We start from the raw sequence: 15,944 nt of genomic DNA on the forward strand, positions 1-15,944 counted from the left end.
CATAGATTTCCCCGCCGATTTCTGTCAGATTGTAATTTCCATCACAGTAATTCCACCACATTGCATTCTTGGGTGGAAATTACAGTGGTGTGGTGGAAATTACATTTACGTGTGTAGGCGTAATTGATAGATACGCATACAAGGCCCTTGTTCTCACATTTTATTTATCTCATTTTATTATTACAACAATGTGGTAATATTATAAAACAACACTTTTTTTAGACAAGTTTTGACATGTTTCTAACTATAATTTACATGCTAAGCATCTTGCGGGGGTGCCACCCCCTCTCTCCCACCCTTAGTACCACCTGTGTACAACTGCAATGCATTTATTATTATTTAATAATGTATTTATTTATAATTATTATTTATTATTATGCTCCATAAAGTTTTTAAACAGAAAGGTTTGTTTGTATGGTCCATTCATTGTAATTTCAACAACAGCCAGTAATTTCCACCATGCCGTGTAATTTTCACCACACCATTTGTTTTTAGTAAATAAATTGTTGCAAAGTTCTAATCACTCATTAAAACCTTCATAACTTAAGAGATAATGTTCCACTTTAATTAAAAACACAAGTATTTACACATTGAAATGTATCTTGCGATTCCAATGCTATATCTCAGGTTATGGCGAACAGAAGATTTGCGTCTTGTCCTCATCAATTTACCTAATCCATAAATGTATGTGTTTAACAATAAAGGCATAAACAGTTAAAACTATATATGAAATTGTTCTTCCAGTGAAAAAACATTATGTGTATCATAGTATTTTAAAATAAATTACAAATATTTATATGTGATTGAAATTATATTTGTGCCAGCCGAGTTGGGAAATCTGTTAAAAAACACCAATTTGTCTTAAAAAATCAGTGTGTTCTCTTATGAATCTTTAAACTAGACTAGTTATGATAACTGATTCCAATGTGAGAATTTATATTTTATTATACTTTTTCTCTTCATGTTTGCAAGGCCAATAGTGCCTGTAGTTAAAGAATCACCCATATGTTGGAGCTCAACTTTGGGAAAATACAAAAACCTAATGAAAGCATTTGGGTCAAGTAACTATAGGTCCATCAGCCACCACTGGAGTATCCCCACCAAATTTCATTACAAAGTGACACCCTTGCCTAGACCTCGCTGGCAAGGCGAAAACAGAAATAATGTGAAAGGTTTTCAATCTCTACATTCTCGGTGTTATAAGCTGCTAATGATCTACCCCAAAAGACTGCAGTTTTTCTTCTAAGTGGTAAATCAGATTGAATTCAAATGTATACTGCATTTTTTTTGTTCATATCAAACTTATGGTGTATGTTAAGTAGAATAACAATAAAACACGTTGGAATTGATGGGAATTAGTGTCTCAAAAGAAGTTAAGAGTTATGAGTTATTAAGGGTTGCTCCAAGCCCTTGTAACTTTTCATTTGTTGGGGATGTTTTGTACTTTGGTGTTGATTTAGAGCAGATATTTAAGTTTCCTTTGCCTTTTTTGTCTTCTTGCAGACTCAGTCGTTTTCTAATGATGAACACTCCCCTGAGCCGGTGGATTTATTGCGCTTCTCTCCTTTGAGATCTAATCGGTACATGGTGCCATTTGCCCCGCAGAGCCGTGGTAGCTTCGTGCCACGTGAGTTATCAGCACAACCTAAGTGGTTCATTTTTTTTCTTGTAAAGGAGTGGTGGATTCTCTGTGTGGAGCTACTTATTTATTTTTTTCATGCACTTAATTCTTAAGGAAATTGAAAGCTGCTGTCATCTTTCTGTGTTTCTCCAGACCAGCCACAGCGACGTGCAGCACCATGTCCTGCAATGACTGCTGTCATGAGGAACCCAGTTTACACAGCATGGAGCCATGAGATCCAGAACTGTCCTCCCGTTCCTAGTTCAGGCCTTGATCAACATACTCAAAGGTAATGCATTTAGTGCATTTATTATCTCAACACTTTTCCTTTTCATTGTTGACGCTTTGTTTAAAAATGTTGTCCTATAAGGTTTCTAGCTTAAGTTGTGTGGTTAAACAAAGGCCCAAATTTGTTTGGGTGCATGCAAAAACAACAGTGTACACTCTGCCCCAGTTTTCATGAGCAGATGGAAGGAAGCAAATTCTATCTCGCTCTGGGATGAATAATTGACCACTGGGGGACTTAACATAGGCCTCTTTCTCCATTTATAGCCCCCAGCATCAGGGTCTTCTCAGTTTGGACTTTGGCCACAAGCGCAATGGACACTTGAGTGAGACGACCTACAGCCAACCACAACACAGCACCAAGTCTTTGCCCTCTGGAGCCAGGCTGAGTACGTATGCTGGCCTAGCTCTGATCTTTTTTCCAGCTTAAAATGTTCCCAAAACAGGAAGCGATATGCTGTCACCCTAATGGTAGATAATTCAAATAACTTTTCCAGTATCTGTTCCTGACTTTATTGGCTTTTAAGGTAAAGAGACGATGTTTGTTTATTTACAGGGTTCTTAGTGTGGAAAAATATGAAAAAAGAACTGTGATTGTGGGGAAATATATGCATTTCAGGACTTTTTTCCCCCACTTTTATTTCCTGAATGTTTTATCCATCAACTCAAAACCATATGCATGATTCAGTATGTCAGTCTGTTAAGTCGTGTCCTCTAACCCATCCTGCTCTCATAAAATGGTTGTTAAAGGTTTATCACAACACTTTGTGATACTTATTTCAATTGCACTTACTGATGGTAAAGTAGCTTATTATGTTTAGTTATAAAAGCCTCATATCCAGATTGCTAGACATCAGTGGTGTCAAATAAAAAGCTACATTTTTTATTGTATTAAATGGCCTCTGAAAATGTTTTATCTTTGTTTAGGCTCCTCTGGTACTTTACAGTATAGAGCAGAACGTATAAAAATCCCTCTGGCCCATTACTCTCGCTCTACTGGTTCAGACAAAGGTACTTTCCAGTGTGAATCTTAATCTTCTCTTATTAAAAGCTGCTGATTTTAAATGATGTGCATTTCCGTGTCTCCTGTTACTACAGGCTCTCTTTCACATTCAGAGTGTAGCAGCCCAACGCCCCCGATGTCTCCTGTTAACCTGGAAACATCCTCTTTCTCCAGCAGCCAATCGCAGAGCTCGGTTTCTTCCCATCCTAGGATATCAGTCAGCCCTGCTCCTGTTGGTGACAGGAGGAAGGATGGGTAAGTCAAAGTCTAGCCGGCTTCTTCTCCTGTCATCATTCAGGAGAGAATGACATGTTTTCCCTTTACATGTCTGCTTCTTGTGATAAAGTGCTCACAGTGCTATAAACATTTGTCATCCATCTCATACTGACTCACCATCTAACCGTATTCCTGCCTATGTCTTATGTATTATAACACCTTGGACTGATTCTTTATGTACTTTTTTTTCCCATCTGCTTCTCAGATTTGTTTCTTCCTATCCTTCTGTTACACGTCCACCATTGAAGGCCAGGTTTCTCTGTATAAGAAGCTTTAGGTTTGTCTGGCTACTTTTGGCACAAACGGTTAATGCACAAGAGTCTCTGCACTTAATCTTAGTGCATGATTCAAATAAATGCAATAGTCTTCCCTCATTAACAGCACTTGTGCATGGTTCGTTTAAATTTTTAATGTAACCCAGAAATTAAATGAATGCATTTCCCTTTAGGGCATTATATGTAATCTGCTCTGTGGTTGATAAAAATGCTTTTAAATTCAGTGTGACTACTTTACTCTGAGTTTGAATTAAAACCCATCTTGCTGTGTGACATTGTTTAAATATTTTATTTAAAAAATGGGCATCTATGAATGCTTTTAATGAACGTTTTTTTGCATCAGAGGAATGCAAGATATTCAACAGATAGGAGCTTGCAAAATAACTCTCACCTCTTCCACTTTAAAGATATTTTGTTCATCTGCAACCATATGCATCTGTTTTTTGTTTTTTTTTGTTCTTTGTCAGATCCGTAAAAAATCTAAAAAAAAAAGCAGGAGTCAATCATTTTGTGAACAACTTTCCATGCTGTTACAGCTTCAACTCTTGACTAAAATATCCCAGTGCATGACAGATATGCTTCCTGGGTTCTTCTGTTTACCTTCATCCATCTCCCAATAAGCTCTTCTTGTTCCTTGCTGAAGACAAGCATGTCTGCAGAGTGCATGGTGCTGCTAGCATTATGCTTACTGTTAGAATGCTCTGCTCAGGGTGTTCAGCAGTACTTCTTCCTCACCCTTCATATTCTGCATGCAGACCAAACAGTCAAGTTATTTCATCTCACCAGGTCTCCTACATGAGTTATAGCAAACCATCTTTTTTGAGGCTGTTCTTCTGTAGATAACAGATTTTAGTCTAACGTGGGCTGTTTAAAGTGCATAATATTGTTTTATTTAATAAGCCTGATTTAAATCTCTCCACAGTTGTATTCTTGGCCTGCATTGTGTGTTCATTGGTGTTTACTATTTACTCATATTGTATGAAGCCATTTTATTTGGGTTTTCAGTGTAAACTATATTTCTTTCCACTTTAAAAGGATGCACTGCTTTCTCTATTCAATCTCTTAAAAAAGAAAAACTACAACTAAACTATGTGGTTGTAATGCTAAAAAAGTATAGCTACTTGTGTCTGGTAAAAAAAAAAAAAAATAAAATAAAACTATTTTTTTAAACATGCACAAGGAAAAGATATGCACCTATATGTATATGCACCTCGATCTTTTAGCTGGTCCATCTTTACAATTTGTTTTCCACTATGGCGGTTATACCAACAAAACCAGCCAGTAAGGTACCAAACAAGAAATGCGCATAGTGTAGAGCAGATGTAGATTTGACCAATCACAGGCCTCCTTTCTGCGGCCCTGTCTGCGGTCACTTACAATTTTGGGGAGGAGCACCAGAGTGTCTGTGGAAGGGGTGGGGCATATCTGCGTTAACTGCCACACACGCAGATGACCTTGTTTCTGAGTATAAACCAGGCTTTAATTTTCATCCTGGTGCTATTAATACAGCAAGATGATATAGACAATATATGCCAGGATAAGGAACTCCAGCGTATTATTGTTGCTATTTCTGAAATGAAATTGCATTTAATTGTTAATAGTTTGCTTAAAATCTTGTTCTTGTCAAACAATTTAACTTTTATAGCAAAAATGAACCAGTTTTCAATCTTTCAATTTAACGCGTCTGCCTTGTTAAGCCTCCTTCATTGTGGATTAATACAGTGAGTCACTGCAGGATCTACAAGAATGCTTGTAAGTACCTGAATTTCAGAGAACTTGGAAACCTCAAATTCAGTACAGAAGAGTTTTTATAGAGCTTGTTGTAAAAGGTTGACATGGTGATCCTGATAAAATCACCTGCAAAACTTTAGAAAAACAACTGAATGCAGTCAGCATCTCTTAATCATCCTGTCTATTTATATTCATACAAACAGTCTTATACAGAAGTATGAGACAAAATACTAAAACTTAATTTAATGGCAATATTATTCAGTTTAAAGTTACTAAATCAGCAGTAAATTATACAGCATTTTTTTTCCTCGCTGTCCTTGGAGAAGCTGTGTCTTTTAAAAATGCTAATGATATTTCACCCTTACATTGTTCTGCATTTAAAAAATATATATATATATATATTGTGGTGCTTTTTTGTAGCGAATAAATAAAGCAGTGCAGGTTAGTGAGTTTCTAACTTCCCTATGTTTTTTCTTGGTTAAGACCATTTTTAGGTGAGCCACGCAATGTGACGGTACAAAAAGGAGCAGAACCACTTGGGATCTCTATTGTAAGTGGAGAGAACGGAGGAGTGTTTGTCTCCAAAGTAACACTGGGGAGTATCGCTCACCAGGCACATTTAGAGTATGGAGACCAGCTGCTGGAGGTATTGCAAATACGCTTAAACTCTACAACAACTTTATTTTTTTCTATTTTCTTTTCAACTTGTCTCTAATAACTAATAAAACAATGTTTTTGCAGTTTAACGGAATCAACCTTCGCAACGCCAATGAACAGCAGGCCCGGCTGGTGATTGGACAACAGTGTGACGTGGTTACCATTTTGGCACAATATAATCCTCACATGTTTCAGTTGGGGAATAACTCCAGATCAAGGTATGCTGGATTTTGTTAAAAACAGGAGGCAGCACAGCTGAAATAAATACTGCATTGACCAAATGTTGCACAGTAATATTTGGATAATTGTGTCATCGACTTTTCTTAGTTCTCAGATGGAGTCCATCAGCACTCATCTATCTCCTGGCATAGCTACAGTCCCAGACAATCACGCCATCATCGACCCACTGAGCGAACAGGACGACGGCACAATGACTCCTCCATCTAGGCAGACAACTCCTGCAACAAGTCCTCATAACTCTTTTAGGTAGTGATATACCTTTGAGCCCATGATTGTAATGATGTAAAAGTATGGACCTCAAATTTGTGCTCATAAAGTGAAAATTTGTAAGGTGATTAGTCCAGCAGGGTGAAATGTAGTCTGAGAACAGTTGCATGGAGACCTAAGTGACCAGTATCCTATCAAGAGATTTAAAACCACTCTTAGCTAAGCCCAGTCTGCCATATAAGAAAGGAACAATCACAAACACTGCAATCCAAAAACCAATATTGAAGATAATTATCAGTTTACCAATGTATTATCTAACATTAGAAACTTTAAGCTCATAGTTACCACGGTGATGAGGTGGTGCCACCATTAGCTGTTACATGAAACATCTGTCATCCTCATCCCTCATGTTTTCAATTTTTCATCCTTGAATACCAAGTTTTCAGTTATAGTTTAATTGAGAAAAGAGTTTTTTATTTGAAGACTATAACAGGTTGTCCTCTTTGTTATAAGCTAGCTGTGGCTATACCTTTAAATGTGCCTGACTCAAAATCAAACCCTCACACTATGCCTATAAAAAATTGTCATTGCAATTTAAATCTGTGCATCATAACAATTTATTAACCAATTTACAAAAAAAGGCTTGGCAGTGAGGAAAGTGTGCTCATAGAAAACAGTGAAAGTAATGTAGTTGATTCACAATTAAGCTTTCAGTTAACAGCATTATTTTTGCAACTTTTGGATTTTATATTATCCAATCCCTGACTGCTAAACGCTGATTTTGTTTCAGAGAAATACATGATCTACTTTGTAAAAATTAAAAGGGTGATAGCAATTTATTTTCCATGCATATAAAGGTCTCGATTTTTGTTTTTGTAATATAACTATTTTTACAGGTACATTTCTAAAGCCAGTTAACCTGCAGGTTTTGTTTTGATATCCTAATAGGTTTTAACTGTTGTTTATTTCTGCAGAGTTCCAGGCTCGCTTTTACTGCGAGCTGCAGAGCCTCGCCTGGTAAGGCTGAAGAGGATTGATGCAGAGCTGGGGTTGCAGATCTGTGGGGGAAACATTTGTGGTATCTTTTTGGAGATGCTGGATGATGAAAGCCCATTAAAGGGTCCTGATGGTCTGCTACCTGGAGACCTAATACTGGAGGTATCAGCATAGATTATCAGTGTTTGTTATGTGTAAAGAATCACTTTTGCAGAGAAAATATCTTGTATACTCAAAGTAAGAAAACATTTTGGCAACAATTTAGTTGTAAGCTTTGGTTTAGCTGAAAAAGCATCCTTTATAGTCATATCTGCTCTGAGCATTCTGATAGATTTTACTGTAAACTGCATTGTTCTTTGTCCCTGGCAGCAATGTGTCCTATTTGTCAGTTGAACAATTGATTTCTTTCAGTACAATGGGATCAGCATGAAGAATAAAACTAAAGAAGATGCTTACCTGGAAATGTTGAAACCAACTGAAACGGTCATGTTCAAGGTCCAGAACTGTGTGGACAGCCTGGCTGACATCAAAGCATCACAAGGAGACGGATTTTTCATTAGGTGCTTAGAAGTTTTTTTTTATTTTATTTGTGTTGTTAAATATTTGTGAGTCCTATTAAATAAAGCAGAATAATTCTGCTTTGAAAGTGAAATCATTAGGAGTCTATAAATAAATGCAGATATATTACGCATCTGTTTTTTTATGTTATTAATACTTAAACATTTAATCTGTTCTACTGTTCAAAGTTTCCTTTCCCAATGAGCAATAAACAATGTTTTTAACCTGCTTATATTTTGTCAGAGCACTTTATGAACGGGTTGCAGAAGCAGAGCAGGAGCTGAGCTTTAAAAAGGATGACATCCTATATGTTGAAGACACGCTACCAAATGGTAACTTTGGCTACTGGATGGCCTGGCAGCTCGATGAAAATGCACAGCGACTGGGGAAAGGACAGATCCCAAGCAAATACATGTAAGTTCACCTAAATATTTCATTTCTTTTTAAGTCAATTTTCAGGTTTTTGAATCAACTAACTATATTGAATTTATTATTTGAAAAAAAATTCTCTTGTCTCGTCAAGAAGTAAATAGAATGACTTCTGCTTTTAGGCCCTATTAATGGGAAGTAAAATAAGCGCTGAGAGTTGATATGCAAGGAACAATTAGTTTTATTTTACTCTGCAGAGGAGAACAACACGCAGTTGAACTGTTAATGAGGCTCTGGCGGGTTTGTTTCCCACCCCTGCATATAAAGAGAATTCTCACACACGAACATTGGGTTTTCCCAAGAGAAACAACTTTGAATTCATCCAAGATATACAGTTTTCACTAGTCAGTTAAAAACATTTCAAAGCAGCTGCCTCTTCCATTCATGGCATTAGGGAGTCTTAAAGACCTTGAGGGGCATGTATCTATATTTCACCCTTGTCTAGAGTTGGGAGGCAACCGCTCTCTGCCATCTCAATTCCAACTCCCCACATAACTTCCAGCAGAGACAGGTTCAAGGTTTCTTCTAATTGGCTGAGAAAAGGCATAGTCTAATATCCCATCTCACAGTAAGTTTATATTATAAGCTATATTAAAACTGCATTTTTTGATGTATAAAGCAGTCTCATAGTATATATATATATATATATATATATATATATATATTAAGAAAAAATGTATTTGATGCTGCATAATGTCAGATATAAGGTTAAAAAAAACATAATTCCAAAAATTTGCCAATGTCGGACACAACCAATATATGAAGAAAGGTACCAGGTGGACATTTCCACTTTCCACAAGTTGGGTTAACATCTTGGTACACTCTGCTAAATGTATAAACAATAAACACTCATGCCACCTTTATCTTGACAAATGCATTCGATGGATAATCAGTTTCAGGGACAAGGTTCAGATCCTGTGTTGGTAATGCTGGCTGCAAAAAAAAACACTGAGGGTCAGAAATTATACAATTTCAAACATTCGCCTCTAGAAGTTGGTTTCGGTTACAAAGCATGTTTTGGATGGATTTGAGTTAATCTGCACTTCGATATGTCTTTAAGGATGGATCAGGAGTTTTACAGAAGACATGGAATGGCTGATATGAAAGATGAGAATGGAACTAGTAAGTCCATGTCTGCTGCTGCTCGGAGGTCCTTCTTCCGTCGGAGGCTGAAGAACAAACGTAACGGCTCTAAGGATGGGAAGGAACTGATGGCTCTTGACAACTTAAGCACAGATTCTCTACCCATCCCAGAAGGTGAGAATTCTTTTACCCCAGATAGCTTCATAGCTGACTTCAAATCATACATTATCAATGACCAACTTTAACTGAACACATTGTGAATGGCTCTTGAACCATTTTAAATTTTGTCTTGACAACTTTATTTAATAGACCAGCAGAAAGTAGCTAATCATCACTGTAAAGGTCTCCTGTGAAATATTGAATGATCAGTTTTTTTGAACCTACATCTTTGTCTCTGTTTTTATTGCCACATTCCTATCCTGAAATACAGTGAAAAAGCATTCTTGGTATTTTTGCACTATGCCAGTCGCAGAGAAGTCAGGAATGTCAGTTTGAGCCTACAAAACAGAACATAGCTAAATAAATACTCCTAGCCTCACAAAATTCATCTCAGGGTAAATAGTCCATCCCTGTAGTTGTTACATGCAGCTGTGTCAGTATTCAGCTCATTTCTTTATCTCTTGCTCAGATGGAGGGAACCTAATGTACCAACGGGTTCAGAAGGTGGATTGCTCGTCTCCCAGACCTGTGCTGATTTTAGGTCCATTAGTAGAGGCGTGCAAAGACCTACTTGTAACAGAGGCTCCTGCTAACTTCTGCCGCTGCCTGCCTGGTGAGAAAGGAACCCAAATATAGTTCACATAGTGTTGATTTATTATGTTTTTTTATTTTTTTTTTATCATTTTCAAATTTAGAAATCATGAAGGCATCACAGCAGGCAATAGAGAGAGGAGTAAAGGATTGTGTGTTCATCGATTACAAACGGAGGAGCGGCCATTTTGATGTGACAACTGTTGCATCAATAAAGGAGATCATAGAGAAGGTAAAATATTCTGCTGCATGCCAGCGGTAGGGTAACTTTGACTTACAGTAGATGCTTCAGATGACAGTCTGATACAAAATCTGATATTGCATTTCTTGTTAGTAGTGTTGCTTGATTAATGCATCTACAGTCATCTAATGATGGTTAGAAAATGAAGTACTTTATCAAAGTGGAACTATTATTATACATGCTGATCCATAATCTCATAATCTTTAGCGTTATTGAATTATGAAAAAACTGTCCAAATAACTTGATTTCTATTTCAAATGAAAGTCACTCAATGTCTGGCAGAAGTATACCCACTTCTTTATCTTTTTCATCTTTTATGTTACAGCCACAAACTATATTTTATTTAAATTTTAAGCCATTTTACAAATGAAAAACTGAAAGCCCTTTTGAGTCAGTAAGAACAACTCTTAGCTTCATTTTTAGCTCGTAGTATATTCTTACCATTGGTATATTTTCATTTTTACGAAGTGTAAACTAGTTAGTGGCATATCCTTTTGCAGGGAAGTAAGTATGTTTAAAATTCCTATTTTTTCTTCTATTTTGCTCTCCCAAGTTAACAAATCAATAAAATTAAGGTCATATTTATTCATATAGCACATTTCCAACAGGTCTAGCTGCCCACATTCTTTAGCTGAATGTTTACCAGCATTTTATTTTCACCATCCTCCATTCCTCATCCAATTCTTTGCTTTCATTCTCTCATAGGACTGTCACTGCTTACTTGACATTGCTCCTTACGCCATCGAACGTCTTCACAGCGTTCACATCTACCCAATCGTCATATTCATTCGCTACAAAAACGCAAAGCAAATAAAGTGAGTAGTCCCGCAGCCACAGATCTTCTTGCATGAAGATTTGTCTGCTCCTTATCGAGCCTGATTTGTATTTCTGTTGCAGCTGCTGTTTACTCATTATTATTCAAGTTCAGTTCATGAACTGAGTTTAGTCTAAATAGCTTGTCTTTGGGTAATTGATGGTAGAATGACTTGCTAATTTATTCAGAGAAAAATCTGCATTATTCCTATTTTTTGGTTTAAATTGATACAATTTCTTTTTTTATTTTGTTTTCTTCAAGATAATTGTCTTGAGAAATAATAATTTGGATAAGTCTTGCTGTATTTTTATTCAAATCCATGTTGCTTTTAAATGAGACAGACTTGCAGTAACCATACTTTTTCATTACAATGTAATTTATTAGAGTTTAATTTAAAAGACTAAATCATGTTAGCTTTTGTCAACAATTGAAAAAAATATTGTTTTTCAGTTGTTTATATATGTAAAGATGATTTGTAAAAAGGGAATTAATTGAAAATTTGAAGGTTTCCCCTTCATTGCACTTGATTTGGAATTTATAATACTAACAAAAAGTGACAAATAATTTCTAAGGTTTAAAGAAAAGTTTAAAAGGTGAGAATATATTTGGAAGTTGCTGTATTCCTAACTGACCCATAGCCATATCTATGTCTTCCACCGGCTTCAGATTTGATCAGCTGAGAATGTTTTAAAGAAGCCTCTTTGTTTTTAATTTTTATAATCGCATGGAAAGATTAAATCTGTTGAACTCCCGGCATGTTATTTTTGCACACAAAGGCATAAGCACAGACACAAATGAGGACAAGCTTAGGTTGGACAGCAACATGCTTTCAAGGCCTCTACCCCCCCCCACACACACAGAAGGCCTTAGATTTATGAGGGTGTGCAGCAGTCAAACGTGGCCGAGATTGATTCCTGCTAAGCCTTCAATGTCATCAGCTGAGTGCCAGCTGTCCTGGCAGGGGCCTCCTGGAGCATGTTGCGTGGGTGGCTGTAATTTCCACAGAAGCGTGGCCCCCACCTGGACCTTTTAGAGCAGCTGACAAAAGCTTGAGGTTTTCAATGTGACCTTATAGTCAGGGAGGCGACAGTAGACCAAGCTCACAACACGGCTTGATAGAAAAGGAGCTTTAGTTGAGATAAGGTCCGTTATTCAATGTTTCACAAGAAAATGGCCAGAAATGCTTCTTGAGAGAATTAATATAATGATAAAAAAGTTTTTAGTATTTTAGAGTTGATGTTGATAAATGTTTTGATGTTTTTTATTTTTATTTTTTACCCAGACAGAAAAGAGATAAAATCAACTCTTGGGAATGTTTCAGGTTATCAGTTATTTCAATTGAGATATTACAGTTTTTTTTTATCTAGGATGTAAGTCCTTGATTTTGGAGTAATCAACACTAATTGAATCTGGTGACATTGCTTTAAAGAAAGCTTTTTTCCAGATTCTTGCACTAAATTACACTGCTCAAAAAAAAAAAGGGAACACGAAAACGACACAATATAACTTCAATCAAATCAAACCTCTGTGAAATCAAACTGTCCACTTAAACCCTTGTTACACCTTGATGATTTAGTCAGCTTATGCCTGATATCCCAGAATCTCATAAAACGCTGGCATACACTGAGCTTTCTATGTATTTTTTTCAATGTTGTGCGTATACATAACGTATTCATAGCGAGTCCAGAACTTCTGTCCAACGGCAGCCTAACTTGTGCATAACGCAAGGCAGCATAAAGCCCATGAAATGATGCACTAACCAGTGTCCTCAGGGGGCAACAGTGTGCCAGGAGGAGCCTGGCCTGCATAAAAATATTTCTTTGATCGAGGTATAAACCTAGCTGCTGTTTATTACCCGCCAAAAAGTACAATTTCTAAAGAAAGAAGGTGTGCAGTCACAGCAGATGCAGCTTCATGTCTACTAGGACGTTTGTCGGTCGTGGGTGTGAACACAGGGAGGATCCATCATACTCACCTTCATGCTCACCCTACGATGGCAATGCAGTCTGGAGGAGAACTAACAGTTTCCTCCTGTGAAACCCCCTTTCTATACCAAACGCTGCCAATATGCCATTATACAGTAGCTGTACGTTAGAATCACGTTCAGCGGTCGTCTGGAACACGGTTAATACATTAGTATGCGTTGGAGATAAGTTCTTGATAAGTTGCGCATAAATTATGCACAAGTTACTCATAGCTTCTGGACAAGCTGGACTCCATGACTTATGAGTAACGTACACTTAACGTATGTCAACGATCACATGACTTACTTGTAACTTATGCCCCATGTATGGCATATGCTGGTATGTCAAGAAATGCTCAAAATTTCTTGACGTACTTGCCGTATATCCACGTGCTTCAATGTGCTCATAACTTATATACACATATACACACATTACACACAACACAACTTATCCAATGTATGCCCACGTTTTTGCCAGATTTTTTGTACGTCAGGCATACACTGTCTAAGGCTCAGTTCACACTGCAGCCTGAAGTGACCCAAATCCGATTTTTTTGACCCATATGCGACCTGTATCTGATCTTTTCATGGCAAACACAGATCTGATTTTTTTATTTATTTATTTATTTTTTTTCTCTCTCTCAATGCGACCCAGACCACTTGGCTATGTGGTCCTGAATCCGATATAAATCTGATCTTTTCAAATGTGACCTGTGTGTGAACGGCCAGGTCGCATTTATCCGACCTGAACACCATTAATACCCAACAAAAGTCACTATTCTGGGTCTTGCTATGAAGAAGCAGCAAGAAAACAATAACCATGCCAGAGGATAATGCGGAGAGCAGTATTTTTGTTTAACCATATTGAAAAGATTGTGTTTTTATGGTTGGAAAAGTTCGCTAGATGCGCACCTGCACTACCATCCATGTTTACTTCTGTAAACACAGAGCATGCTGACTTGTGACGTCATTGCTTCCTCTACTGCGCATTTGGGACACTTGCGTTGTATGACTGCAGTTCACACAGGAGATCACATACAAGTCGCATATATTTGGAAAAGTGAACGGCAGCGCAACAAAATCGGAATTGAGCATTTAGGGCTGCAGTGGGAACGTAGCCTAAATCATCAAGGTGTGACGGGGGCTTTTAGGAAGCAACACTCATTAACAATCAATTTCACATGCTGTTGGGCAAATGGAATAGACAACAAGTGAAAATAGTTGGCAATTAGCAAGACAAACTCAATAAAGGAGCAGTTTTGCGGGTGGGGATCACAGACCACTTCTCAGTAGCTATGCTTTCTGACTGATGTTTTAGTCTCTTTTGAATCAATGTTAGTGGTGCCTCCCACTTGTGGTAGCATGTCCAACTGGTGGGTGGTTTAGTCCAGGTCTGGGAGAAGTTCCCTCAGGGGACCGTCCACCACCTCATCAGGATGATGCCCAGGCCATATATGGAGTTCATACAGGCACATGTATGACCACACACTGTGCTGAGCCTCATTTGGACTTGTTTTAAGGACTTTACATCAAAGTTGGATCAGTCTGTATTGAGTTTTTTTTTGGTTTGTTTTTTTTTTACTTTATTTTGTGTGTGACTCCAAATCCAGGCCTCCGTTGGTTAATAAATGTGATTTGTGTTGTCAGCACATTCTACTCTATACAGAACAAAGTATACAAAGACAATAATTTAATAAATATTTTCATTCAGATCGTGGGTGTGTTTGAGTGTTCCCTTTATTTTTTTCAGCAGTGTATTTTCCAATGCTCGACATCAGGCAGAAATGCTCCATAATGCATTCACTTTCAGTTCTGTTTATTCAAACATCTTCCATTAAAACCCAGATAAACTACGAGTTCAGACAAGAGGCTTATTGCCTTTCTGGAGGAGCTGCACGCGTAAAGTAGGAGAATCTGTTGATGGGAAAAGTGCTGTCTAAGCCATCAGTATGGGTTGTGTGGAAGAATGGCAAGGAAAAAGCCACTGCTTAAAAAATGTCTGATTTTCATTTTGTCACAAGTCATATAGGGACACTGAACTTATATTGCAAGATGCTCTGCTTAGTTGATACTCACTGCATAACATGATGGTGGCAGCATAATGCTGTGGTGTGGCTTCTCTTTAGCAATTAAAATTCAGTCGTTAGAAAAAATATTTGTGGTTTTAAAGATTGCTGTTTTTTTTATGTTCTGCACTGTTTCTGCAGCTATTTATAGATATATGGTGAACAGTTTGTGTATATTTTCTCGTCAGGGAGCAGAAGGATCCTCTCTACCTGCGGGATAAACTCTCACAGAAACATTCCAAGGAGCAATTTGAAGCAGCACAGAAAATGGAGCAGGAGTACAGCCGGTTCTTCACAGGTTGGTTAATCTAAGAAATGCTCGTCTTCCTCATCTGATGGGGGTCAAAGATATATATATATTTTTATTATCTAGGGCAGCAGACAGTCTGAAACACACAACTGTCCAGATGATTAATGACTTTATGAAGAGGGATTTGGCAAGAAACGCACCATCACCGATTCTTTCAACCGGGAAACTGATTAATTGCCAATTTTCTCAAAAAGAACAGCAGAAACCACAGTTTTAAAAGCCAGTAGAGATAATTGAGGTAAAGCTAAAAGCGAACCTGTTCCTGTAAACTCCAAACATTAGAGCTTCAATTATTTTGACTCCAAACTCCCACATCGCTGGAAACTAGAAAACCTTTTTGGCTGTTAATTAAAAATGTAAAGCATTGATTCTCCAGGAACTGCAGTTAGCTGTATAGATATGACGTTTTAGCCACTCTTTAAAAATATGAAAGACAAGA

General features: G+C 37.4%; 1 protein-coding gene across 2 annotated transcripts in view; it reads left to right on the forward strand.

Annotated features, from left to right (window-relative positions):
• LOC107089548 (disks large homolog 5-like) overlaps nt 1–15,944 on the forward strand; it is a 43,053-nt gene that overhangs the window by 23,795 nt on the left and 3,314 nt on the right. For both annotated transcript variants that reach the window (XM_015382421.1, XM_015382413.1), the window contains exons 17-32: nt 1,504–1,627; nt 1,775–1,910; nt 2,174–2,295; nt 2,834–2,917; nt 3,005–3,164; nt 5,675–5,837; nt 5,933–6,066; nt 6,176–6,334; nt 7,270–7,453; nt 7,703–7,851; nt 8,093–8,263; nt 9,339–9,535; nt 9,990–10,133; nt 10,216–10,343; nt 11,058–11,167; nt 15,384–15,493. In XM_015382421.1, coding sequence (XP_015237907.1) covers nt 1,504–1,627; nt 1,775–1,910; nt 2,174–2,295; nt 2,834–2,917; nt 3,005–3,164; nt 5,675–5,837; nt 5,933–6,066; nt 6,176–6,334; nt 7,270–7,453; nt 7,703–7,851; nt 8,093–8,263; nt 9,339–9,535; nt 9,990–10,133; nt 10,216–10,343; nt 11,058–11,167; nt 15,384–15,493 — 2,275 coding nt within the window. The remainder of the gene's footprint in view (nt 1–1,503; nt 1,628–1,774; nt 1,911–2,173; nt 2,296–2,833; nt 2,918–3,004; nt 3,165–5,674; nt 5,838–5,932; nt 6,067–6,175; nt 6,335–7,269; nt 7,454–7,702; nt 7,852–8,092; nt 8,264–9,338; nt 9,536–9,989; nt 10,134–10,215; nt 10,344–11,057; nt 11,168–15,383; nt 15,494–15,944) is intronic.

This window comes from Cyprinodon variegatus, unplaced genomic scaffold (assembly GCF_000732505.1).
Source record: "Cyprinodon variegatus isolate N-32 unplaced genomic scaffold, C_variegatus-1.0 Scaffold12, whole genome shotgun sequence".
In the NCBI taxonomy this organism is placed as follows: Eukaryota; Metazoa; Chordata; class Actinopteri; order Cyprinodontiformes; family Cyprinodontidae; genus Cyprinodon; species Cyprinodon variegatus.